General features: G+C 32.8%; 3 protein-coding genes, 1 non-coding gene and 1 pseudogene across 6 annotated transcripts; 3 read left to right on the plus strand and 2 right to left on the minus strand.

Annotated features, from left to right (window-relative positions):
* Positions 1-5,436: 5,436 nt before the first annotated feature.
* LOC145638597 (common plant regulatory factor 1-like) lies at positions 5,437-10,343 on the plus strand. Of its 3 annotated transcripts, none has more exons than XM_081689584.1 (13): positions 5,437-5,690; positions 7,178-7,265; positions 7,489-7,533; positions 7,674-7,769; positions 7,881-7,964; positions 8,119-8,172; positions 8,262-8,422; positions 8,540-8,588; positions 8,688-8,739; positions 8,919-9,172; positions 9,326-9,403; positions 9,511-9,636; positions 9,730-10,343. In XM_081689584.1, exons 2-13 carry the CDS (start codon positions 7,206-7,208, stop codon positions 9,964-9,966), a joined length of 1,296 nt encoding a protein of 431 aa, XP_081545710.1. In that variant the 5' UTR covers positions 5,437-5,690; positions 7,178-7,205; the 3' UTR covers positions 9,967-10,343. The 3 variants fall into 3 exon arrangements, with proteins under 3 accessions (XP_081545710.1, XP_081545709.1, XP_081545711.1); XM_081689583.1 differs by having other exon boundaries at positions 5,438-5,690; positions 7,151-7,265; XM_081689585.1 differs by having other exon boundaries at positions 5,438-5,690; positions 7,151-7,265; positions 8,128-8,172.
* A 2,494-nt stretch (positions 10,344-12,837) lies between these two features.
* On the plus strand, positions 12,838-14,275 carry LOC145640693 (xyloglucan endotransglucosylase protein 7 pseudogene; annotated as a pseudogene).
* Positions 14,276-18,440: 4,165 nt separating this feature from the next.
* On the plus strand, positions 18,441-22,649 carry LOC145639629 (putative glucose-6-phosphate 1-epimerase). The gene is made up of 8 exons (XM_081690916.1): positions 18,441-19,531; positions 19,938-20,012; positions 20,784-20,840; positions 20,922-21,085; positions 21,332-21,466; positions 21,637-21,739; positions 21,944-22,043; positions 22,162-22,649. The coding sequence occupies exons 1-8, from the start codon at positions 19,421-19,423 to the stop codon at positions 22,368-22,370; spliced, it is 954 nt and encodes a 317-aa protein (XP_081547042.1). The 5' UTR covers positions 18,441-19,420; the 3' UTR covers positions 22,371-22,649.
* Positions 22,650-22,738: 89 nt separating this feature from the next.
* On the minus strand, positions 22,739-22,810 carry TRNAM-CAU (transfer RNA methionine (anticodon CAU)). Its single transcript has one exon. It is a non-coding gene; the product is annotated as a tRNA-Met (tRNA).
* A 549-nt stretch (positions 22,811-23,359) lies between these two features.
* Positions 23,360-26,787, minus strand: LOC145638598 (exosome complex component RRP41 homolog). The gene is made up of 10 exons (XM_081689586.1): positions 26,564-26,787; positions 26,414-26,474; positions 26,048-26,086; positions 25,892-25,959; positions 25,007-25,085; positions 24,876-24,912; positions 24,280-24,396; positions 24,112-24,197; positions 23,714-23,803; positions 23,360-23,576 (listed from the first exon to the last, which is right to left on the minus strand). The coding sequence occupies exons 1-10, from the start codon at positions 26,662-26,664 to the stop codon at positions 23,529-23,531; spliced, it is 726 nt and encodes a 241-aa protein (XP_081545712.1). The 5' UTR covers positions 26,665-26,787; the 3' UTR covers positions 23,360-23,528.
* Between the last annotated feature and the right edge of the window lie 584 nt (positions 26,788-27,371).

Consider the following 27,371-nt stretch of genomic DNA (forward strand, 5'->3'; position numbering starts at 1 on the left):
CCATTTCTATTATAAGAAAAGAAATATTTGTGTTTACATTCACACTATAAATACCAAATATTTTGTACTCGTTTCGATGATTGTTTTTTCATTTAATCATCAAATAAAGAGTAAAAATTAATCTTGAATTAGTTGAGTTGACAGTGCACCCGAGTGTATGTAAGAAATTCTACAAATATGCTCTGCATCATTTTATTGCAATTAAAAATTAATAGAAATGCTCAATAGTAAAATCAAAAAGGCCTAAAATAGAATTAAGTACAATGTAATGGACAGACGTGGCGTGTTGCACTCCCGTCCGATGAAAGTGGTGATTGGTAGGAGTTTGAAACATGGGTCAGATGTGGGCCTATTCTAAGCCCAATTGGTATTATGATGATGATGACGCATTTTTAATACGGTGGTGGGTCACCACACCATTTACGTTACACGTGGGACAACAGACCGCATGACGCGGCATTTTCTCAGACCTTTATCTTTAGCTCAATCACCGGTCTAGATTTTCCGACTTCACTCTTTATTGTTTTTTTATTATTCCACCATTGTACGTATTTATGGATACGTGTCAACCGTCCGATCTGGCATCCAGTATAATCTGCAAATACTGGAACAACACTCCGTAACGTTTATACCCTTAACAATTTTATCGGAATATTACTATTTGGTCTCATAATACTATTTCCGTTACATATCACTCCGTATTTGCAATGATTAGACATTTTCTCTCTCTAATTTTATTTTGAAAGTGCCGTATGACTATATTTATGAATCAATTTTATTTTTAAAAAAAAAATAAAAAATAGTGTTTTAAAAGTTTGACCATAAAAACAGAAAATATAGAATGCAAAGACTATCATTTTTAGAATTCCTTTAGACCTAATAAGATTTATTAGTGTTTGACACAAGTAACACTTAAAAAGAATAAGGCAAGTATGGATAGTGGCATAAGTATTAAGTACAGAAAGGTAATGTAATTTATGGTATGAATATGATTTAACATCAAGTCATAAAAAAAAATAAAAAAATAAAAATGAAGTTTTAATGTTTTCATGGACAAATAATATTTTACTTGTATGTGCCAATGAATCTAAGTATCCTCAACAAATTATACTTAACTATAAATCTTAATTGAACACATTTGTTCATCATTTGAATTGTATCAAACCAAGTTCTCAATTGATTTGGATATAATTTTGGACTAATATACAACTATAATAACTGTGATCCATCAAAATTATACCATGTACGTTGTTACTTCTCATTATATTCTTCAATAGGACACAATTTTTTGGGGTACGAGCCTGGGAGGCCAAGAGGGGTAAAACTCAGTACAATTATCCACCCGTTCGTTAATAAATGCCTACTTTTCTTTTTGGGATTTCAAAATTAGATGTCTATTTTCATTTTTAAAATTGTACTCGTATTTTTTTTTTTACAATATTCCCCGTTTTTAATGAGTTGTCATTAATTTTATTTTATTTATTTGTATTTTTGACATTATTTTCTAACAATTTCTCTCTCTATCTCTTCAATAGTTATCAACTACTCCGTTTTTTTTTTCCTCACTATATATCTCTCTCTCACACCAAATGCGCTTTGTACTTTCCAATCATAAATTTTAAGGAATTTCTAAGTTTTCTTAATTTCCATGTAATTTTAAAAGTAGATATATAATTAAGGGATATAGAGGTAGTATTTGGGTTGAAAATGGAAGTGCTGAAAGAAAGAAAACTTTTGCAAGAATCAACAAGCACCGTTAGCTTTGTAAGAATTGTAACCCTTAGGCAATCAGGCAACGAAAGCCGTTTGGTAAGCGGCCAATCCCGGATGTCAAAAGACCAATTTCAATATAGTTAAATCTCACCTTTTCTAAGATACTACCTCCTCTTTTTTTTGGGTCTGGGACACCATTCTGTTCACGCTTGATAACTTTTAATATCTTTAATTATAAACATTGTAAAATTTTAAAAAGTGAATATTAATAAAATATACATCGAGATAATTCAAATAAGATTTCACATGACTATATTTTATCATATCTATAAAAGTCAAATGGTGTCAAGTAAAAAAAAAACGGGTGTATTATATTTTTTTCCCCTAAAATGTTTTCATTATTAAAATTATATTTCCTTTGTATAGCTAACGCCCCTAGTGACGTTGGATAGGATAATTAAAATTAAAAATAAAAATAATTATATTAAAATGATCATTAATTACATCAATTGATGCGTGATTTTGGCATGTATTTTCAAATTAATATTACTTTGAGAAGTATTCTTTATTATTTTTAAATGCTCATCTATCGTTTTAGAGGCTTTAAGCCGTTTGTTAGCAAGATCCTTTATTTAATTACAACACAATACTTTAACACGCTTTTCAAGAGAAAGATTACTCATATAATAGATAAAACGGATAAATTAATTGAAATAATTTTTCACGAATAAGACAAAAGTGTTGTTGGTACAGTTTTAATTTTATGCTTTAATTCGTCCATATATCTTTTCTAATCACTTTCTCAAAAATAAAACAGAGGAAGTGGAGTAATTAGCACCCTTCAAAAAAAAAAATGGAGTAATTAGAAAAAAAAAATAAAATAAAATAAATAAATTCCAAGTAAGCCACATGACATGGGTGCATGGGTGGACTTTGTTGCGTTGGCCCCTCAGCATCACCACCTTCCACAAAAATCAAGAAGATGGACGCGTAGATCGAGTAAGAAGCCACCACGTGTACGGTGAACGTGGGTATCAAATTAACTAATACTACTTCTCAGATACCCAGACACCCCTTGCCCCACCATAACGCCAACTCATCTAACCCATACACCCACACCATAAGCTCATTTCATTTTATTTTTTTAAAATACTTCCTCCTATCCAATATTGTTCTCGGTAACAATTAGACTTTTGCTCTATTCATTATTCATGTTTGACCATATAATTTTGATGTTCATTAAAATATAATTACGTGGGATCTTGGTAGATTTGTTTCATAAAACACTTTCACAATATCAAATTTTTATAATTTTTATTCTTATACAATTATACGTATTTAACATATAAAATGTGCTTTGGGATGCGCAATTTCATCCTTGTTGCAATATTATTAAAACGGATGAAATACATACTACTCCGTACATCCATCTCATGTTACTCCGTATTAGGAATAATACCCCAAATTACAAACAAAATAAAAAATAAAAAAAAAAAAAAACCTCATACTAGGAATTAAAAAATACAACTACTCGTATTTAGTTATTCAGATTATTACTCCATCCGTTTCATAATAATCGTAAGGCTTTAACCGACATACAACACAAATTTAACCATTAATATATTTAATTATGATAAGAAGTATAATCAAAATAAGCATATAAATAATGCAAAAGTCAAAGTGTTGCGATCATTAAGAAATGGACGGAGTATTATTTCCCCATAAATTAGCTTTAACAACCATGCTAAGTTAGACTTGGTCAAAAAATAATATATAGAGTTCAATCCCCACTTTGGACATTTGGATACATGGACTCCCAGAGTGCTTGATGACTTTACTCTATTTGATAGAGTTATGGGAAAGAGAATGTTGGAAAGCTTAATTATATTGATGTGATTCCATGAGTATATATAGTACATGATTAAGCAATATAATACGACTAGATACATTGGAGTACTTGTCTAGGAACATTAGCTAAGAATAAGGGATATCTTTGACTATCAATCTAAAGAGTAAATCAAGGGATTGCTAACTATAAACAATATCAATAAATATGATTTGATCAAATCCTTTACACTATTAACTCGTGAGGAATTGACCCATTGTAAGAAAATCCATTAATCCAATAGACCTTTCTTAAAATTTAACCTAACATGTGTTTCGGAGTTTTGTTATAAAAATCCTTAAGAACCCTAACCTCTCAAACAAAAGACATGTAAGCAATAAGCTATTATCCTACTTTCGATGACCTTAGAAAAGCATTGCCAACAAGTTTAATTTTTGCAATAGGCTAGCTATGAGCCTACGATCACAATGTTTCCATCCATTCTCTATTCTCCTTGCATTATAATTATGCATCTGTTTCATGATTTCATCATATCATAAAAAAAAAAAAGAAAAAAAAAAAGGAAAGAGTATACATCTATTTCACTAGTCTAGCTAGAAAGAAAAACTCAAATTGATATAGTTTAGTGCCAATTATTTCCTAGAAAAAAGAAAAAAAAAAGGTTTAGTGCCAATTAGATCTCAAATAGGTTAAGTTTAGTGCCAACAAGCTAAAGAACTATCCAAATATGAGCTATCCAAATTTAGCTTTTTCTAAAATAAATAAATAATAGAAAAAAGCGAGAATATTAGTAATAGAGATCCATTTCCATCAAAATTCAAAAAGCTATGGGGAAATTGACTAATGATAATAACATTCGAGTTTACATCAACGACCCATTGCAATAAGATGTGCAAGTGTGCAATTATATTACTCGTTCTTCTAATATGAAAACATTTAAATGAGTTAAACACCATACACACATATACTTTATATAATCTTAAAAAATACTCAATTAATTTATATCACAAGTAGTGTATCCAAAATAATCTAATAGAATTTGAGTTTTGAACCAACTATACTAGTGGGTTTGAATCAAGTTCGTCCTTATTAAACCCGTTTTAATACCATTGGGTGATATAACACATTACATGAGACGTGTCCTATAGTTTCTTTTATTATATCTATCAGGTCGAGATTGGAAATTTACGAATGACACATAGAACAATAAAAATATAACAACCCTTTTAACGTATTGGCAAAAGTATTTCGATAATTTGATAGTTGTAGAAGTGGGTCGATTAAATTATGAAGTTAACTTATTAAAAAATTAAAAAAATTAAAAATTATGAAGTTAACTAGTTAGATTTATACTTCTTTGTGAGTTTGATAAATATCTTAACTAAATAGTTTAAGCGGTTCGTTCTGATAAACAAAACAAGTAAGAATGAAAACCGTTCTATAAACGAGTCATCAAGATGGGATTTATTTTCCTTGACAAGTGTCATCGAGCGGTATTAGCGAAACTTAATTTGTTTAAGTTAACATATACTACGTACAAAACAGCACTACTAAGTAAACCTGGATTTATTTTATATATCCGAGTGCAGCATACATCCAATTAACTTTAATTTTTGATTCTCATTTGATGATTAAATGAAAACACAATCACCAAAATAAGAACAAAATACTTATTAAACGATGCACGGGATATATATAAGAATCTCTCAAGTAAACCAGACACGAGATAGTCACATTTGCCGTTGTTTTACAACCAATTCCATTCCAAATTTGGGATACTAGGGTAAAAAAAATGTGAATACAGAGTAGTGACACATAGAATACGGCGTATCAAAATACGGAAGTAGCCCGTTACTGAGCCCACACCTACTAACACGTGTATAATGACGTGGAATGTTAGCTTGGCGCCTCCATAATCTCCCTCTCTCTCCTCCCTCAACTTCCCCATTCTTTCTTCTTCAGCTTTTCTTCTTTCTCTCTCTACTCTCTACTTTCTACTCTTCCTTTATATTTCTCTCTCCTCCAAACTCGTCGTTTTAACAATGCTGTCAATTTAGCCAAACTTTAAGCGCTCAACAAAACAATCTCCTTCTTCATCACCATTTTAGATTTTTTATTCTTATATTCCAAGGTATGTTTTTCTTCTCCTTTTTTTTTTTAATTGATTTTTTATTTTCCAATTAAAAAACAAAATTCTGCTGCTTCTAATTTTAATTCGATTTTTGTTTTCGAAGTTTCCATTTCTGAATTCGATGATTTTTAGTGATTTATATTAAACGACGTCGTATTTATTGTTGATAGGTAGTTGAATTATGGATTAGCTAAATTCATCTTACAATTAAATTGATACAACCTGCGCATAGTAGTGCAGTGTTTTTTTTTTTTTTTTTTTTAAATTTATTTATTTTAATTGTTTAATAACGAAGACAAAGTAGTGATGAGGTGTGGAAAGAGAAGGGTAGTTTAGTCATTGTAACGTGGAGGTGTAACTGCCGTGTCATTCCTGCTTTTCAAGGGTCCATTACTTTTGTGTGTTCGTTCTGCTTCTAAATAGACAATTTTGCCCCTTTGATTTTATCCTATTTTCATTATTTTTCATCGTTGGTAAAAAAAAAAAATTAAAAATTAAAACTGAAGCAATTCTGTATGCTATGATCCTAATTAATTAATATAAATCATGAATTAAATCAACTGTGATGTTAATTGTAGGAATTGTTTGCATGCAGATCTAACCAATTTACGGTGACATCATGATCTGTTTATCGTTGTAAAAAAGAGAAAGGAATTTTAATGGTAGATTCTGTTTAAGATGGGCATCTTGTAAAGTTTTGATTTTTATTTTTCCAATTGGATGATTGTTACTTTGTTAGAGATATGAGATGTAATCAATATTGGAAAATAAATTCAATGATAAAAAATACCAATAATGGAAAGTTATATTTTTTTTGGATATTAACTTGAACTTAACTGATTAAATTTGTTCCTTTTTAAGATTTAGTACCTAAATTTTGAAGCTTAGTATTGGTTTAATCCAAGAAATGAAAATCATTAAGTTGATGGGATGATTGTAGAGTTTTTAGTATTGGATTATTCAATGAATGAGAATAAAAATTTATGATGAAATTATAAGCTTTTTTTGCTTTAGGACTTTATCTGATAGTTTATGGTTTGATGTTTGATCTTAGCTCGGAAGATGTTATTTTCACCCTAAATTGACGTATCAGAACTTTGTTCTAGTCGTAAATTGAACATGGGTAACCCTTTGCCTAAACATATTAGAAGAATGGAATTTACATCAAACTATTTATATGGAATACCAGAGAACTAGAGAAGTATGTTTATCTTGAATCTAATTTCTGTTGAGGAGGCGCCGAGTAAATGTGGTGATTTTGTCTATCATGTGTCTTAAAAGGATTTTATCCACACAAAATTGTGTGAGAAGTCATGATTTGAATCTATCATCTTTGTTAACACTTTTGCTTTCGTGCTACTTTATTTTTTGGACGAGGAGAGGGGGTCACTGATGTTTGTTATTGCGGAATTTTTGAATTCATGGATCATCTTTAGTTCTAATTGATTGACTTGGTTCAGATAACCAGCTGCTTTGCCAAATATTAGGCTGGAAATTTGACTTTCGTGAGTGATCATGGGAAGCAGTGATGAAGGGAAGTCTTCCAAGCCAGAAAAATCATCTCCACCTGCAACTGTAAGATGAGAATTCATGGATCATAAATATTCTGATAAATAGTATATTTTTGTTTATTAATTTATTTTTTTAATTTCTTGTTTCGAAAATATTCATAGAAGGATGTAGAAACTAGAAAGAATATTTTTGATGTGTTGCAAAAGTTGCAGTCAATTTGTCTGTCTTTAATTTACCAAAACTTGAGATCCATGTTTGTTTATTTGTCTATCTCGTGTTTTTACAGGAACAGAATAGTGTTCATATGTATCCTGATTGGGCAGCCATGCAGGTTAGTTCCTTCATAGATGAAAATTAAAGTCAATACCTAAACTATATCCCGTATGCACATCTTGAATGATTCATGATCTCAAATATAAGTAGTGGATTTATTTTAAAGTGAAACATTATTGATACTTCGATGTTCTATAGGCATATTATGGCCACAGAGTTGCTTTGCCACCATATTTCAACTCAGCTGTTGCGCCTGGACACCCACCTCCCCCATATATGTGGGGACCTCCACAGGTAATTTTCATCAGGATATGTAATGCATCTTATTCATCTAGGATGAATTCAGTTATCTGTAACTTTCGTATTTTTTTCTTCCTTATTGACCAGAATGTTCATATTTTTCAGCCTATGGTACCACCATATGGAGCACCTTATGCTGCAATTTATGCACCAGGAGGAGTCTATGCGCACCCAGCTGCAATCCCTCTAGTAAGGGTCCTCTCCCCTTTAAAAAATAACATTGCTGGTTTAGCATGTACTTTGTAATTGAAAGATCGGTCCAATATTCAAATTCCCATGTTGCTTCTCTAGCATAGATGAAAAAGGCTTTAACAATGTTATCCTTGCCTTTTCCTGTGTGTAGGGTTCTCAGGCACATGCTCAAGGAGTTGTGACCCCTGCTGTGAGTGAACCATTGGTATGGAAATTTAAGTTTCAAAGATCTAATTCCAGTGTGGTGAAATGAAATGGCTCTGACAGCAACATGAATTTTTGTGAGTGATGCAGGTTGCTACTCCTTTGAGCATGGATACTCCTGCTAAATCATCTGAAAATGCTGACAAAAGTTTAATAAAAAAACTTAAGGGGTTTGACGGTCTTGCAATGTCAATTGGGAATGCCAATGCTGAGAAGACTGAGGGTGATGTTGAGAATAAACTTTCACAAAGGTACATTTACTGCTAATATTCTTGTTTGCATTGATGTAAATTCAGGAGTTTATTTGGGTATTATAACAAGGATATATTGGACTAATAACTAATATTTATAAGTACAATGATTGACAGTGCTGAAACTGAGGGTTCCAGTAATGGAAGTGATGGAAACACGGAAGAAGTAAGGGACCTAGCCACGTTCTATCTTGTGGTTATTCCTACTGTTCACTTGCATGAATTTCTGTGTTTGCTTGAATTCTGATTTTGTACACTTATGCAGGATGATAAAAAATATAACAGAAAGAGAAGCCGTGAAGGAACCCCGACTAGTGGTATGATATAGTCAAGTATTCCATTACCTTTTTAGCATTTATTTGTTTACAAACCAGAGGCAAAGAGTGTATCAGTTGGCATGTTAGGACGTGCAAGAGTGGCCTAGAAAGAGAGGAATAAAAGTATGATCTATTTTGTTCTGAAACCTAACATCAATCTCTGAATATTGTACTACCAGTTGAAGTTGAAAAAACCGAGACCAAGGCTGTTCTTCCTCCAGCTGATAAGGTGCTGGGAGTTCCCGTCACTCCGGCAAGTGCAGCAGCAGGACTAGTAGTGGGAACTGTTGTTTCACCTGCTGTGGCCACCACATTGGAGCTGAGGAATCCCGGGGTCAGTGTGAAAGTGAGTTCACCTACTGTTTCTCCTCCTTATGGACTTGTGTCATCTGAAGCTTGGTTACAGCCCTTACAGGCACAACAACCCGTTCAGGTAATTGCCCTTCTATCTGGTAGTTATTTTTTTTGTTTTCCAAGCTCTCTTTGGGCAACAATCGAGTAATCAACCTGTTAGAGAGCATATCAGAGCAGATGCTTTGGGTCAAGAGTAGTCATTTATGTGCCCTGTAATATATATTTTCTACAGAATGAGAGGGAGTTGAAGCGGGAGAGGAGAAAGCAATCCAATCGAGAATCCGCGAGAAGATCAAGGCTGAGGAAACAGGTAATGTGATACTCCGTATATATAGTTGCTAGTTTTTGATAAAACCAATCGTGAGCATCTCTTGAGATAAACTTTGTTTTCTTATTGCCTTGCTTATTTTATTGCAGGCTGAGACTGAGGAACTTGCCAGAAGAGTTGAAACCCTGAATGCTGAAAACTTGGCTCTTAAGTCAGAAATCAATCAACTGGCGGAAAACTCTCAGAAACTCCGTCTTGAAAATGCTGCATTAACGGTATAATTAAATCATGTCGACTATTCTTCTTCATCTCTTAATCCATCAAGTCGTTGCATTGGTTCTTATAGGCATTGGTCATCTCATATGCAGGGTAAATTAAAAAATTTGCAATCTGCACAAGGAGAAGAGAACGACTTAGCTACTATTGATGCCAAACGTAACCCATCAGACAGCACTGAAAATTTATTATCAAGGGTCAACAATTCTAGCTCTGTTGGTAGAAGCTCAGAGGAAGGTGCTGACATGTTTGGGAAAAATGCCAAGTCGGGTGCCAAGTTCCATCAACTACTGGATAACCGAAGGGCTGACGCTGTGGCAGCTGGCTGAGCTGCAGACAGATCGAGAAACCTGTTAGTCATAACAATACAGGATGATCATGTAATTTTGGCATCTAATTAAAAGCCCAAAATTACTGCTAACTATGTCTTAAGTTGGAGTTAGGCAGATAGATATAATTTTCAAAAGAAAATTTGTAATTGTTAGCTGAAGGTTTTCTCAATGGCAGAACTGATGTGTTTTTAAGTAGAATTCAGGGTGCCTAGATTTGACCATTAAAGAAATTGTATATTGAAGAGTTTTAGAGATTTAGAAGAGGGTTCCAGTCGGGTCGGATACTCGGCTGGACACTTATACACCTATAGACCTGTGTTTGTTTATGTATAAGTTGATATGTTGAATTACTTGAGTGGTGTATCAACATTTTATCTTGGTTTAATTACATATTTTTCTTTTTTCGTTAACAATTTTATACTACGTACCATATTTGTTTTCAGCTAAAGTAAAGTATGATTCTTGTTTATGAAGTGGCAATATATTTATTTTTTCCAGCTACCTTGATTATGGCAGCAACATTCAGTTAGTAGGATAACCTCAGTTATTGCAGGATAACCAGAACATGAAACTAGATGTATAATTTCTTATGTGTCGTGGGTTGTGCCAAAGTGATGCCGTGGGACTGTCTAGACGCAGCTCTAGAGCTACGTGTTGTGCCATATATTCCAAAGAGAGAGGCCGCTTGGTCCGTACCCATTTGACAATTGTGTTAAACCATGGTGCTTAAATACCTAGTCGAATTTTACTTGTAATAACGTACCATACCTATCCTATTTTCATATAACATGTTTTTTCATGTTGAGTCGTGTGTGCCCTAATCTGGCCTGGCTCAATGCCTTACTAATCAGGATTGCCAATCGACCCTCCTTTATGCACAAGAAAATAGCCTAGATAGGCTAGATTGAGGGTTTTGCAAGAATATAATTTGTATTAATTGTAAACAAAGCAAACCCATTATAAAACTCTTGGGTAGTTTTTTACACTAATTTGTTATGGGAGGAATCTTCAAAAGCTTTGAGAAGAACATCAGTTATACGACTTCTTATAGCTTTGTAAGCCTGTAATCTAAATATTTCTTGATTAAAAAAAGCTTTTAATTGTATGTTAGGTTGTTAACACAAGTAGTATGTCCTGTCACCTGGGTTTGTTTACAGGACCATAATAAATAATTGACAAACACTGCTAAATTTTATTTGACTAATCCAGAAAGTTTCACTTGATACACCTAAAATCTTGCTATTCTTGGTTAACCCCCTTTTCTCTGTCTCTATTTTAAGGAGAGACTTGACTCACTTGAGTCCTCGGCGTAGTCAGCTATATAGCCATGATATCTGTCTCGTAAGATACAATTTTAACCATCAATATCGTTCAGCAATTTGTATTAATGAGAGTATTACATATCGTTATACTACGTACATAGTACATTTTTTTCCCGGGATACACACTAGTGATTAATTAAACTACGTACGTAGTACATTTTTTTTCCCCCAAGTTAGACAGCGAACCAAGGAGGTAAGGGGGAAGGTTCTTGCTGTACTTGTAACAATAAAAGAATGAAATTAAGAAATTGGATTATCTAGTGAGGGCTTCATTCAGGGGAAAAACAACGAAAATCTTAAATGTTTTGCAGTAATATAATCCATGTGCTATTTCTGAATTGATTACTTGCCAGCTTATTAGTTATTAGATTACAATTGGGTACCAAAACTTGAGTTACAAGCTGAAGACAGAAGACTCTCTTGGACTTCTATTTCTGTCAATTAGAGGCTGTTAAACTACAAACTAGCTAGTGGTACTTTATATATATAGCTAGTGTATGACAAAGTGTCAACGTTATATGAATTGAAATACATAGTAATATAATGTTAATGATAAATGATTAAATGTGTTTCTCTTTGTCATGTGTACTATCAAAATGTATGTCACGTTTGCGCGTTGTGTATAAATTAAAGGTAAGAGCGTACACAAGTGTGCACCTAGTCACCTACCACTTGCTATCCTCACTCATTCATACTCCAGCCGGAGGTAAGGTGGTATAAATTGGATCACCTAACCGAAAGTGAATCGATCTGAAGTTGACTCGACCCGTATCTGACCCGGACTCGATAGACCATGACCCGAATTTAACCCGACCCAACCCGAGTTAAAAGAATAATTTTGATCCGAACATATCCGACCCGAACAGACCCGACCCGAACTCCATCCGGTTATCCGAATTGACACCTCTATTTGTGACAGTCTTAATTCTAAGTTAACATTATTCTTTAGGTTAAAAAAAAAAAAAACTCTATTTTCTTTATAAAGTTAGTCCTGTACTCATCCACCGATTCGCTCTAGGATCGATCATACTATACGGAGTACGTTGGTAACTTTAAGAAAATAATCGATTTTCAATGAGCATGCATGCATGCATGGCAGCATGGGCATATATGGCTTTGCTTCTTTGTTTAGCTAAATTAGCTGGTATATATCAGATTCTTCTATTTCCCAATGTTAACCCTAGTTAAGCCTAATTTGTGTAATAAATTGATGCATTTTGAGATGCATATTATATGGTATTATATCAATATCACTAACAAAGTCAACCATATACCCAAAAATAAACTACAAATACACTCAAAATGAAACCAAAACTTTATTAGTACACCATTAACCAAGCAATTTTGATGCACCAACTGTAAACGTACATCTCAAGATGTGAACCATCCTCTCCACCTTCCTTAATTAAGCCTTTACCCTCCTTATTAACTGGCTTTTTTAGGGTATAAATACCCTTTTAAGCATTAGTTAATAATCAACAAATACAAACTCCTGAAGAAATTGTAATCCACTAATTAAGATTAGTTAAATTATCTAGCTAGTCCCATGGCATTTCTTTGTATTAATTATAGTATTAGAGTATTTATCGTAACGCTAATGCTATGGGTCCTTCCCTTGGTTGCCCTTGCTGGTAAGTTTAAGAAGAATTTCCATTCTACATGGGGTCATGACCGTGTTGGAATGTTTGATGATGGTAAGCTCCTCACCCTTACGCTTGACAAATATTCGGGTTCAGGGTTCGAGTCCAAGAGTCGATACCTATTTGGGAAGTTTGATATGAAGATCAAACTTGTTCCTCGCAACTCTGCTGGCACTGTCACAACTTTCTTTGTAAGCTTAAATTTCTTATCTTAGCGTTTCCTTTCTTTAAACTATGTATGTACGTAGTTTATAACATGCATAGTTGAATAAAGCAAACTTATAGGTCATATTCTTATAATCATGGAAATATGGAATATACATGATCCCTAAATTTGGTTTAACCTTGAATTAGTCTAGAAGAGTAGGACCAATAATATGATTAAAGTTCAGATTAACGGTATTAATTAATTAATGGTTCCTCTCTTTGTTCAAATTCACACAACTAATACCTGGCCTACTAAAAGTACTAATGTCATAATGTTCCTTGATTAGTACAAACTAATTGTGGATTATGATTGTTGTACATGCAGTTAGCATCAAATGGACCTGTTCATGATGAGATAGATTTCGAGTTCTTGGGAAATGTAACGGGTGAGCCCTATACAATTCACACCAATGTATTTAGTCAAGGAAAAGGTAATCGAGAGCAACAATTCAAACTATGGTTTGATCCCACCATCGATTTTCACACTTATTCTATCACGTGGAATACTCACAACATCATGTAAGTTTAGACTTATAAACTCTCTCTGTTATTTTTTAATAGTAACAATTGATGTATATGCTTTTGGTCTGAAGTTTGTTGTAGGAAAAAAAAATATTATTGTGAAACTAAGGGAGTACGTAACAGTTTTAATTTTAAAACACGTGTCACAGATTCTCGATAGATGGACTACCCATAAGAGAATTCAAGAATAGGGGATCAATAGGAGTACCATATCCAATAAGCAAACCAATGAAGATATATGCAAGTTTATGGAATGCAGATGATTGGGCTACAATGGGTGGGAGAGTCAAGACTAATTGGAAAGAAGCCCCTTTTGTTGCTTCATATGGTGGCTTCAGGATAACAGCTTGTAAGTGGGCCCGGTCAACGAAGTCAACAAATTGCCTAAAGTCAAACACAAATGGAGAAAAAGATGAATGGAAAAATCAAGAAGTCAACTCTTCTGAAAAAAAGTGGATGAAAATGGTGCAAAGACACTACATGGTTTACAATTATTGTACTGATAAAAATAGGTTTCCTAAAGGTTTGCCTGTTGAATGCAATTTATCTTAACATAACAAAGAGCATCTTTTAGTTCAATTGTACATTTTTTGGGGGGAGATATGTTGTTTTATGCTAAGACAAATATGTCCACATCTATATATTTTTACATCAATAAATACTAATATTCTCTCTTATATTATGGATATGGAGACATTGGATGCATGTTTCAACTTTCAAAGTTGAAATTTAAAAGAAGGGGAGGGCTTGTCTTACATGTATTATTCTCTCTCTCTTTTTCTTTGCTCGGATAAATATTTAAAATTTCACTATCAATATTTAAACACTTAAAAGGTAAGTGATTTTAAGACACATATTAAGTATTAAAGGGCATGATCACATTTTTGAACTAAACTGAACTAAAATGAATTGAAATGAATATTTTATGAGAGAAGGAAATTAGGAGCTGAACTGAACTGATTGGAGCTAAACTAAACTGAACTAAAATTAAATAAATGTGAACAGGCCCTAAGTAATTAAGTGTATAAAATAATCTAGAATTTTGATTGTGGTATATTATACATACATAATAAATATAATCATACAATAGTACTTGTACTAATTTATATTTTCATAATTTCAATATTTATAATTTTTTATAATCAATATATATACTTAGTATATATTTATTTTACAACTTAATCAATATATAGTTATACTATACTATATAAATATTAAGATCAAAGTTGTATATGGATAACTATTTCATTTAAATTGTTTTGATTATGATACGAAGAGAGTAAGGGTCTGTTCTCTTACGTTGAAATTTAGTTCAGTTCAGTTCAGTTCAGTTCAGCTCCTAATTTCCTTCTCTTATAAAATATTCAGTTCAGTTCAGTTCAGTTCAGCTGAGTTCAGTCAATGAGAACAGGCCCTAAGACCCTGTTCTTTTGAGCAACTCTGTTTTGCTCTGATGATTCAATCTGTTATGTTAAAATCTTACTCTACTGTGTTAAATCTACTCTGTTCTACCCTACTTGTCCAAAAGCTTAAAAGAATATGGCCTAACTGTCAAAAATAGATAGAGTAAACCTTAGGCCCACTAATCTTATCGGCCTTTTAAAGAATAGAGACAAGATTCTTCTTAATAACGGGCCCGCCGGTGGAGTCACGTCGTCTCACTTTATAAAGACAAAGGCCCGTTCTACTTGCGATTCAAATTATCAAATCAAACCCAATTAGAGAAAAAGCTCTTTACACAACTCCAAAATTAAGAATTTTTAAATTTTTTTTTTAAATTTTTATGTGGTACTAAAACTTTTAATTGGCAAACCTCGTTATAATCGTGAACAAAGCGGCCCACTATACTATCTTCTTCTCGACTTTATGTCATAACAATGAGATACACCTTCCCATTTTAAATCTTACTCCATATTTTGGCGTTTTTTCATAAATTGAGATGTCCAAAAAAAAAATTCAAATGATATATAATGACATAATGTCATCCAATCAAAGATTTAAACTACTTGTAGCTTCGTACGGAGTAGTAAGCGATGATCCAATAATACTTTATACTTCGTATAATTTATGGACTATGGTTGTCATATGCAAATGGAAGACACAAAGTAGATTATACAAGTATGTGCCTTTTCTTCTTTTTATTTATGTTACATAATTCATCAATACATTTCTTACCTAAATAGGTAAATGTACACTCTATGTCTCTAAGTACATTTTACACAGCTTTTATAATATTTGGCTGACTAGAGTTGGTGACAAAGGGTTTAATATAATTGGAGCACATGTTATTGGTGTATTAAGATAATAAGACTAAATGTCCTATTAAGTAAATGGACTTGCTTTTAACTAAAATAATGGAAATTGATAACACATATAGGGACCAAAAAGTATGACTCGGATATGATTAGACTACCTATGTGCTTAGAATACCATTGTGATTAACAACCGGCATAATTAGTTGAAAATACTAATGTTCTATTTTCCTTATTAATAACTGAAATGAAATAAACATGATATAATTTAAAATATCAAAATGACACGATCTATAAGAATGTAAATGACAATTATAAGTTCATGACACTTGTTTTATATTGTGAATCAAAATTCTTTTAACCATTTATATGTGGCACTTCATCATTATATCCTTTTATTTACAAAGAACTACAAATGACAAATAATGTAAATAAAATCTGATCTCATATGTTAAAATTATTAGTCCATAAGACACTAAAATAGCTAACATAAATTATAAATAAATAAATAAATAAATAAATATATATATATATATATATATATATATATATATATATATAAAGAAATAAATAAATAAATGCCTACATAAAACAAAATCTCGCTTTGTTGAGCTAAGTACAAGTAGGAAGTACCCTTTGTACATATGGAGGGTAGCACCGTGGAACAAGCGATGTGCATAATTGCTCTACACATGCCTCTAACTATAGTATATGTTCATAAATCACTGCCTTTTTTTTTTTGTTTTTGTTTTAGTTTTTGTATCGACAAAGTCTAGGGATGTTTTAATACTTCGTATTTCTTTATTATATGCCAATTCTTTTTATTTTTGCTCCATGATTTTGGTTGCCTTATTAAGTCTGACGAGATAATGATACCTTGTAATATGATTCTTTCTTCTTAGTTTCCATTAGAGTACAACACATTCACTTAGGGAGCCTTTAAAGAATTATGATGTTGCTAAATTGCTCTTCTTAGTTTCCATTAGAGTACAACACATTCACTTAGGGAGCCTTTAAAGAATTATGATGTTGCTAAATTGCTACAAAGCCTACAATATCATTTCAATCAATTGATACATTATGTCATTATAAGTTTGTGATCTTTAAGATCTAACTATAATAAGTAACATAAGATTTAAGTTAGGTTGTTCCATTTAGAATACAATTTTTGTTTTTATTTTTAATTTTTATAATTAAAAACATGATGATAGGTGTACCATACTTGTATTCTAGATTAGAATATTATCCTTTCATGAGATTTATACTAGTTAGTAGATATAGTATGAACCTCACTCTAGTAGAGGCTCGGTCTCATGGCTTCCGTACATAATTTTTTTCACCCCGGTAAGATTATGCATCCAAGTACTTCCATGAGTTCCCAAAGGGCCTTGGGAGTCATGGATGACACCCATAACCATTTCATTCATCCTTAATCACCATGTCTTAAGGCAACGATGACATGCCCTCAAACGACAAAACTAGTTGTTTGTAATTGGTATGCCTAGTCCTTGGGTGCACATGTCTTGTGCACATGCCACACGCCCCCTTGCACCATCCCACACGCCAACACTTTAGCTTTGTTACTTGTCTCAATCCACTACTTAGCATTTTTTTAGCATATAAGAAGCAACAATTGTATTTCATTAAAAACTCAATCCCTTCAACTCATTTTTTTTTCTCTTATTTTGTCCATTGATTGATAATCAAATTACATAAATTACAACAACAAAAAAAAATGTTAGATACTCAATAGTTGATAAAAATTAGTAATATTTAGTTTGTAAATAATTAAAATGAATTATAAGTTGTATTACATAAGACCGTCTTATAGACTTTTTCATCTTAACTCTGCACCCACATTCAATAATTTAACTCTACAAAACCTAATTCTACTATACAATTTTTATTACAACAAGAATAATTATTTCTATTTAAAAACTAAAATCATAAATTTGCCCTTATAGAAAAACAAACCTACAAATTAATACGGAGTATGTAGTTCAATCAAACTCAAAATTAGTTACAAACCTTAAACTAATCATCTTAGGCATAAAACTCCACGAGAATAATATAAAATTAATTATCAATAACATAATTAGATCTCACCCCATTCATACTCATCTAAAAAAAAAGGAAAAAAAAGAAAAAGAAAAAGAAAATTCCATGAGCTTATTTTTAATAAATTGTACACAAAACGACACCGTTTGAAGTGAATCTAGGCTGAAGAAAATGATATGGGCCCATATGGCCATATTACATCTTAATCCAGATTTATAATTTTGACCGTTTTTGTTCAATATTTAGTTTAAACAACTTACTCATTTTTCAAAGTTATCAAATAAATAAACAAACACACATACTCCGTATAATTTACACTTTTATTTTTAATAAAAAACGTACATCTTTCATCTCTCTTCTTCTATTACGCTTAATCCAGCTGCTGAGCTGCATTTGTGAATAACTAAGTAGTTAATTACAATAATCTCTTACTTAATCATAAATGCAGCAAGTTTTAACACCTTGAATTATTTTGTTGCTGGATTTATACATCTACTATCTTTCGATGCATTGTACTAGTTTTCGTGACTAATTTTCTCTGTTTTTTTTTAAATATAGATTTAATTTTAATATACACATTACATTTTTATTTTTTTTTCTACTTTGACGAACAAATTTGGCAAAAGGTTAGTTTTTCTGGATTGTCATTTTTATTGAAGAAATTCAAAGAGTATTTAAAAATTTTTGGAAAAAAAATTCCCATTTATAGTAGTGGGTTGTTGGAAGTTTTGTTGCTAGTTCTTTTCTTCTTCAGTATAATTTTACTAAATTTGGGAGATAAAGATCCAAATTGGCAACTGAGTTTTAAAGAATCTTGTAAGCTAATTGCAGAAAACAAAAAGAATAGAGAAAATTAAATTTATGTGGCGTGGAAGTTTCATATACTGGTAGTGGTAAATTAAAAGTTAGAGTTAGCACATTACAATTTTTGCTACATTATTGATCAAATAAATATTAATTTTTATTCCTTTAAAATAAAAATTAAATCTTGTTGTGAGGATGCAATTTTGCCAACATCTGGCAAATTGATACCAGAAATTCAAAGAAGTGCTGTAAATTATTTTCTGGGTTTTTGCCAAATGTTGTGTTTTTATGGGTTTTAATTAATTTTTCTGGGTTCATAATTTTGAGTACCTTTGAAAATAAAAAATTTAGCAAATTTTGAGGTTATTATTTTCTGGATCTGGGTTATTTATTGTTGAAGATTATTAATTAAAGTCGAGTAAAGTAGGGATTGGTAGTTGGGATTTTTGTGAGTAATTTAATATTTTTTTTTTTTTTTTAATTTTTTGAATTAGAAGTCACAGAATTCATAAGTTACAGTCACAAGAAAGGTGCTTAGAGTCCTGACCAATTGGGTTGTTTGCACAATCCAATTTTTAGGTCTTTAAAAGGGGAGAAATTGGAGAGAAAAAATAGAGAGAAGTTAAATTATTTTTAGAGAGAGAAAATGGGACACTCTGCTGCAGTTTGGGATTACAGGCCTGCTCATGAACTCACTTCTGACTGGAATGGAAATCCTTATGTTATTCTCAGAAATCCTCAAGGTGCTTCTGCAAGGGTAAAGATTTCATCTTTTTTTATTTTTCTACTTTATTTTGTAATTTAATTGTATTTTGATTGGATTAATTTCTTTTGTGTTGTTGATTTTGATAGAATGAAATTTCATTTGTGCCATTTATTGTTTTTGTTTTATTGATGGAATTCATTTTTGTAATCTTGGTTGATGGTGATGTTTTTAGTACAAAAAATCTTGTTGGGTATTATTTTATAATATTGATTATTACATTCACAAGTTTAAACTAATTTTAAAATTAAATCAAGAGTTGTTGTAGCTTTAAGGAAAATCTTAGTTTTTGTTTGTTCTATTGAAAACGATTCTGTTTCATCTTTTTCTTTATCTCCATTTTTTTTTTAAATTAAAAATAAAATGGGGTTATTGATTTGTATGCTTTTCAATTTTACAGATTAGTTTGCACGGGGGACAAGTTATGTCATGGAAAAATGAACATGGGGAAGAACTCTTATTTACCAGCAGTAAGGTAAATGTATAAAATTTGAATTATTTGATGCTTTGTTCTTTGGTATGATTTCTGTAAGTGTTTATTGCTGAGGGTTTTGGTGCAAACAATTCGATGTAAATCGTATAGTTATATAATCAATGACATTAATTTATGCATCTAATGTGTGATTGTGAATTTGTGATTTGAAACTGGTGGAATTGATTTACTTCACTATATAACCTAATCAAGCATTCCAGCATGAATTTGTCTGTAAATAAATTTTCTTTATCATTCCATGTTTTGATCTTGAACATCATTTATCTATTGAAGTTTTGGCCAGAACTTTGATACAAACTAATGGATTTATACAATAAAAAATTTACTGAGTTTTCTGTCTCTCTTATTGTCCCCATTTGTGATTTGAGGTGAATTAAATCACCATCTCACCCTGCATCAACCCATAAAAATCTGAATTATTGTCCCCCATTTGTGATTTGAGGTGAATTAAATCACTCTATCACCCTGCATGAATCCGTAAAAATCTGAATCTGTTCAAGCCTTAACATCTTTTTGATTATTTTTTTTATATATTAAAAATGCATCATACATTTTTACCGTCTTTTTTAATAAAATTAAATTGATGAAAAAATGGCTATGAAAACTATTTTTTGAACTTCAATTGAAAGTGGAGTTTTTTTCTGAATCACACTTCATGTGTATCCTTCACACGGGAAGTGAAAGTTCCAAGTTTTCAACTGTGAGTCCTCTCTAGTCAATAATTGAATCACTTCACTTTCTGGTGATAAATAGGCCGTCTTTAAGCCACCAAAAGCTATGAGAGGAGGAATTCCGCTTTGTTTCCCTCAGGTACATTGGTATTTCATCTATGATTATTTAAAGTTTTTAATGTTGAGTCAGTATCTGAGTTGAATTTGAATGTCATTGAAGTTTGGGAATTGTGGATCGCTTGAGCAACATGGGTTTGCCAGGAACAAAGTCTGGGCCATCGATAACAATCCCCCTCCTCTGCCACCAAATGATTCCAATGGGAAATCCTTTGTTGATTTGATTCTGAAACCATCTGCAGAGGATCTCAAATGCTGGCCACACAGGTACCATGAAACTTTCACGAAACGTGCCTTAGTTTTCTTCCTATACTTGTTGGACCTCATAATGCTCATATGTAACTCATTTTCGTGTCACGAGTTATTGAGCTTTAGATGGTTACTAATCCCTTTTTTCCTTATTTTACTGATCTGCTTTCTGTATCTTAGTTGTCATTATCCGTCACGTGTCTCAGCCTCTCAGGACATTTTTCATGCCACTTATTGATAATTAAATTAATTTTCTTATTGCAGTTTTGAGTATCGTTTGAGGGTTGCTCTTGGGGCTGATGGACGTTTGTCATTAATATCTCGCATAAGAAACGTTAATGGAAAGCCTTTTACTTTCTCATTCGCCTACCACACCTATATGTCAGTTTCTGATATCAGGTATCGAAACCTTGTTGCTTGTATTGATATTCTGACACATTCTTAATTGTCTTGTGTTCTTTACAGAATTGTGACATCTTGTTCGCCTCATTACTTTCCTTGGCCCTGTTGGTTTCTTAACTTGCCATATGATTTCTTATTCAGTTATCCTGTCTTACTTTTTTCTGTAGTGAGGTCAGGATAGAAGGATTGGAAACACTAGACTACCTTGACAACCTCTTTCACAGAGAACGCTGTACTGAGCAAGGAGATGCTTTGACATTTGAATCTGAGGTACTATATGCGGCTATTTCATTAATCATATGCTAGCTTCTTTACCGAAAACTCTATTGATAAAATCTTGAGAAACTCTATCATAGACTGTCTAGTCTTCTTGACTAGCCCTTGTGCTGCCATTATATTGTGAACAGATGACTGCATGGCACTCTTTCGATAATATTTTGCTCACTCCTTTCATACCCGCTTTTGGCTTTTTAGGTGGATCGTGTATATCTGAGTTGTCCAAACGCTATTGCTGTCATTGATCATGCAAAAAAGAGGACATTTGTGATCCGAAAGGATGGCTTACCAGATGTTGGTAAGATGCACTGGCAGAAGAGCTTACATTATGTTGTATATTTTGCATTGAAAAAAACACTTGAGGTTGAATTAATATCATTGTTTTGTGATGTTTTTTCTTTCTTAATTTTGCACAGTTGTATGGAATCCATGGGATAAAAAATCAAAGGCAATGACTGATTTTGGGGACGAAGAATACAAGCACATGCTTTGTGTTGACGGAGCAGTGGTTGAGCATCCCATCACGCTGAAGCCTGGAGAAGAATGGACAGGCCGGCTAGAGATTGTAGTGGTGCCTTCAAGCTTCTGCAGTGATCATCTTGATCTGCATAAAGTGCGTTTTTAAGAAAGCTGCATTCCTATACATAAATAAGGAAGTTCCGAATTGCAAATTGATGCAGCTCAATATAGCTATTCCTAGTTTACAGTATTAGTTTAATACCGAAGTATTTCAGTTTATAATGTAAGGAATTTTGATGTCAGCAACAAAATAGATAGAAGAATAGAGTAAAATGCTGGAATCATTTTTTACTTCCAGCAGAAAATGCATTGAAGTTAATGTATGAAAAATATAGGATGACTTTGAGATTTACTATAATATTATATCTTACTTAATTTTATATTATTGCAGAAAACTGTACTTCAATTTTATATCTTGTTTTTAGACATTAAGGTGGAAAAAAAAAATTTAAGCAGGAAGCCCTCTCTAATTTATATCAGAGCCAAGTTTCGATCTTGGGACCTGTGGGTTATGGGCCCACCACGCTTCCGCTGCGCCACTCTGATTGTTGTGTTGTTTTTGGTCAAATAAAAATATTTAACCATTCTTTCATTGTTTTTTTGGAAAGTCAAATCAAGATCTGACATAATAGTTAAAATCTCATGATTACGAATCTAATTATGTTGAGGATTATTTAACAAATAACAATACACTGTACATAGATTATTCATTTAAACTTTATAAAAACGTATAACATAATCTTAAGGTCGTTTGGTATGTGAGATTAGGGGGGAGGGAATGGGATTTATAACGTGACATAACGGGTTCATCTAGTCTTTGATATTGCAGAGCAAAGCAAGCAAATACAAGTATTATTCAATGTGAATTGTAATCCTACTCCCTAAAACCAGCAGCCAGCAGGTGATGGCTTTCGCTTTCGAATTGATCTTCCTGTGCGTTATGGTACCCTCCATCTGATAAAACCAACCCTCGTTGTATTTCAAAACCTTAAAGATTGAGTACACCATAAGCATGGAGGCGTAATATTTTGGTGACCTTACCCAGTTTTTTGAGGAATAATATTTGTTTACCAACTTTTCAGAACAAGTGGAGTCTATCAGTTTGTAAATCATTAAAGTTAAACCAATGGAGAACAATTGAAACAATACTGTGCAGTTCCTTGAATTCATGTCTTTCTAATTGCCTAGGAATTACACTAAAAGCTCAAACCCATATCCGTAAGCCTCAACTATCTCCAATGGTTCAGTTCTTGCCGCTCTTAAGCTATGAACCTCGTCGATACTGAAGTTGCTTAGTGTTCTCAAGCAATATCTGTCAACCAAGTACAAATGATGCTTAGCTGGGAATATAACATGTATACACAAGCAACGATTCCTAGCATTAGCTGAATAGCTGTACATGACCATGTTTATATTTGAATAAGGCAATAGGCTTAGTAATGTTCTTACTTCACGGATGTAATTGGCAACTGCCTTGCAACCTTCTGTTGCAAGCTGCATTACAGTTTCAAATGTATCCAAGGGCAACTTTGAGTCCATCTGCATTTATTAAGCAAGAGGCAGAACACAATGTTTAAGAATTTGGACTTTCAAATAACAGCACATCATTTAAACAACTAAAAGCTCTCTGAGACCAAAATGCTACAGGGTCCATATTGTGTAAAGAAAAAAAAATCCCCAAAGCTCACAGGCATTGTCTAGATCAGAGGTGTTCATATGGAAGATAATCTACACATGCAAAACAGTAACTGCAAAGAGGCCAAGAATAATCCTGGCCCTCCGTAAAATTAATCTTGATAGCAAACTAAAATTAATCTTGATAGCAAACAAAAGATGTGGGTAAGAACCTGAAGAAGTGTAACTTTGTCCAATTTAGGAAGAAACCCTACAGTAACATCAGGACCTCCAGCACTATCTTCTATATAATTTAGATCTGCCATCAGAAACTTTCATAGTTAACATAATTGCAAGCGAATGCAGATTCATTTTGATGTTATATTAGAGGTAGAAAGTACCAAGGAGCGGTGTTGTATTAAGATACCCAGCACTGCATGATGTAACCAGATCACGCATTGGAATGCCAGCATCAGCTAGAGCCAATGTAGCTGCATTAATGCATGCAGATCTAGTTCCTGCAGAACAGAAAATTCAAAACTTGTTTAAACATTCTCACTGACAGAAATCAGAATACATCAAATCCTCACATAAAATCAAATTAGCATCACAACCTCAGCAAATATGAAATTGCAAGGGCACAAAAAATTATCTCTGTAATCAACATTTTAACTTTCATGGTAATCAGCTACAGACTATAGAAAGTCCCCCTCTTTTTCCTAGTTGTGGAGGGGGGGTGGGGGAGCTAAAACATCTGAACGTAGGGGCATTTGTAGTTCAGTTACTATGATGTAGCATCTTTAGGATAATTCTTACAAACAGAGTTCACAATCATGAAGCATATTTAAGTGGATTTCAACAATCATGTCCTTGTAAGAGTTGAATGAGGAGCAGATGAATAGCAATCCATTAATACATTTACATTTTAATGACTATTGCACTTTGTTGGTCAGAAATAGAAATCCAGAAACTATATAAATGCTGGAACCATAGTTACCTCCATCAGCTTGGAGGACTTGGACGAAAATGTCAATCTGCAACGATTTAAATTGGTCATAGAAAAAGATCAATAAATGAAAAAATATAAGGCAGTACCAAGTTTATATAAGCTTGTTAGTCATTTGCTACCTGAGAACGAGGCATTAGGTTTGTCATTATGCAAGCCTCCATAGTTTGCCGAATAACCATTGATATTTCAGTTGACCGCCTAATAAGTAGTAAATATTAAATCAGCAATACAAATACTAATAGCAATTGTTGTTAAAAGGATACCTGGGTGTCTACAAAGAGAATGGTATAGCACTCTTGATGATTGTAAAAGAGATACATTTGAATCATTGAAATCATAATTTAAGCACTTCATGCAACGCCGAAGGGTTGTTATTGATTACAATTTCAAAAAGCTCACTATAAAGACTTGTATGTGGTCAGATTGGGAAGTAACGGTAGTATTAATTAGTTTTGTTGGATTCAATAGCTCACAATTCTACTTCTTGCTTGGAAGCACAAGAACCGAAGAACTAAAATGAATGAAATGAAGAACGAAAAGATTTAACACGGAAAAAGAGATAAATAAAACTAGCACAGGATCCATAAAGAAGATGAACTGAAAGAGTGTAAGCACAATCATTCTAATTCAGACAGTTGAATTAAGAACAGAAACTAATAGTAGTCAGCCAGAATCGTGTCCAGCTCCTCTAAGTCCCCACTTTTTCAATTACTTTAGAAAGCCTCGGAAAAGGTTAAGAGGTAGGGCAAGATGACAGAGGGATATGTATTAAATAGATTATTGATCTGCAGACTGCAGTAGGATTTAACAACAAAGAACCGCGAAAACAAATTCAAAAACAAATTATGCTGAAACTTCAACAAGAGCAAGGATATCCTAGTATGGCTATGTATAGTTTCTAGGAACTTGCTGTTACAATAGAGTTCAGATGCTCATGCATCTAAGATTAACATGTTTCGATATGTATGAGATTCACCTAAATACGAAGCAAGGAACAGACTAACCTGTCTCCCTTTGGTTTTCTCACACGATCTCCGGTACTGAAATTAGCCATGGTGTACTCACATCGCACCTGAATATATCAGAAAACAAACATAAAACACTCGAATCCAGCAAATTCAACATAAACACAAAGATGAAGTGTGCTAAGAGATTATTACCAATGCCTGGTCATTCATTTGCTGCGCTCTATTTTCAACCTAAAAGAGATCAACTTACATTAAACACCCCGGCAAAAATTCAGCAATCTTCCAACCTCCAGTGATCAAAAACACGAATACAACAAACTAACAGCAGCTAAATAATCCCATAACATGTATATTACTTTCAGAAATCAGCTAACAACTACGGCTAAAACTGAAATCAACTGCAAGAACTTGGTAGCCCTTATCATAACTTAATTTTTCTGAAATTAATTTTTGGGTAACAACAACTATCATAATTAAGCAGAGAAATCATCATTAATTGAATACCTAGAAATATAAATTGCAATTATCTAAAAAAAAGAGAGCGAGAGAGAAGAGTACCTCTCTAGGACCATAAACGGCGGCAATGACTTTGGTGTTGCCCATTTCGAAAACAGCTGAACTAAATTCAATTACAAATTCAACAATTTAATTAAATTTTTGCAATTCAAAAAATCAATTGAACAAAAAAAAAAAAACTACAAAAATTACCCGTCAGCTTTAGACACGACACCAATCTGAGCTCGAAGTTGCCTCATCTCCAAAGGACGACGACCGTCTAAGCGGAGACCTTCTGGGCTGACGAACTCCATTACTGCTGCTACTCTTCAACTACACTGTTATCGCTCAACTAGAGAAGAGAGAGAATTAGAAAAATTGAATGAGAATTAAGGCAAGGGTTCATCAATTTTTCTTAATTTCTCATCACTGGCCCAATTAGCCTCTTGTTGCTCTACTTTTTTTTTCTTTTTTTTTTCCCCTCTTCTTGTTAGCCCATCAGTGGACCCATTACTCCACCCTAAATCCATCCCTAACTCTCTTAAGTGTCGATTTAGATCACTAGGTTGGCCAATTGGGTTCGGTTAAGTCAGGTCGGATTTTATTTAACTTAGAGTCATGTTAAGTTGTGTACATCAAGTAGAAATCTCGAGTTATTTTCGGATCAAATCAAATCAGGTCGAGTCGGGTTGGATTACTTTTTTACATCTCTGATATCTAATTATTTGGCCCAAAAATACAGATTGAAACCGAATACTATTCGAACCACATAATTTGAAGTTGACCTAACTCGACCAAATCCGCTCTAAATTAACCTTAGAAATTATAATAAGTATATCTAATGGTAAAATACTAGATTAAACCCCGTGCAATGCACGTTTGTTAAATAATTCTAACTAGCATAGTGCCCGTGCGATGCACGGTTTATAAATCAAACTATCAAACCCGTAGGAAAAATAAAAATAAAAACAAAGGTAATTCATTTATTATTAAAGGACTTGGTTACTAATGGCCAATAAAT

This window comes from Chenopodium album, chromosome 7 (genome assembly GCF_948465745.1).
Source record: "Chenopodium album chromosome 7, dcCheAlbu1.1, whole genome shotgun sequence".
Classification (NCBI taxonomy): Eukaryota; Viridiplantae; Streptophyta; class Magnoliopsida; order Caryophyllales; family Amaranthaceae; genus Chenopodium; species Chenopodium album.

Bases quoted from the DNA above. Each gene is read 5' to 3' on its own strand.
- LOC145638597 (XM_081689584.1), top strand. From the start codon at position 7,206: ATGGGAAGCAGTGATGAAGGGAAGTCTTCCAAGCCAGAAAAATCATCT. The intron at 7,770-7,880 runs GTAATTTTCATC...CATATTTTTCAG, and splicing joins ATATGTGGGGACCTCCACAG to CCTATGGTACCACCATATGG. The intron at 8,423-8,539 runs GTACATTTACTG...AATGATTGACAG, and splicing joins GAGAATAAACTTTCACAAAG to TGCTGAAACTGAGGGTTCCA.
- LOC145639629 (XM_081690916.1), top strand. From the start codon at position 19,421: ATGGGACACTCTGCTGCAGTTTGGGATTACAGGCCTGCTCATGAACTC. The intron at 19,532-19,937 runs GTAAAGATTTCA...TCAATTTTACAG, and splicing joins CTCAAGGTGCTTCTGCAAGG to ATTAGTTTGCACGGGGGACA. The intron at 20,013-20,783 runs GTAAATGTATAA...GGTGATAAATAG, and splicing joins TCTTATTTACCAGCAGTAAG to GCCGTCTTTAAGCCACCAAA.
- LOC145638598 (XM_081689586.1), bottom strand. From the start codon at position 26,664: ATGGAGTTCGTCAGCCCAGAAGGTCTCCGCTTAGACGGTCGTCGTCCT. The intron at 26,475-26,563 runs GTAATTTTTGTA...AATTGAATTTAG, and splicing joins GTCGTGTCTAAAGCTGACGG to TTCAGCTGTTTTCGAAATGG. The intron at 25,960-26,047 runs GTAATAATCTCT...TGATATATTCAG, and splicing joins AAATGAATGACCAGGCATTG to GTGCGATGTGAGTACACCAT.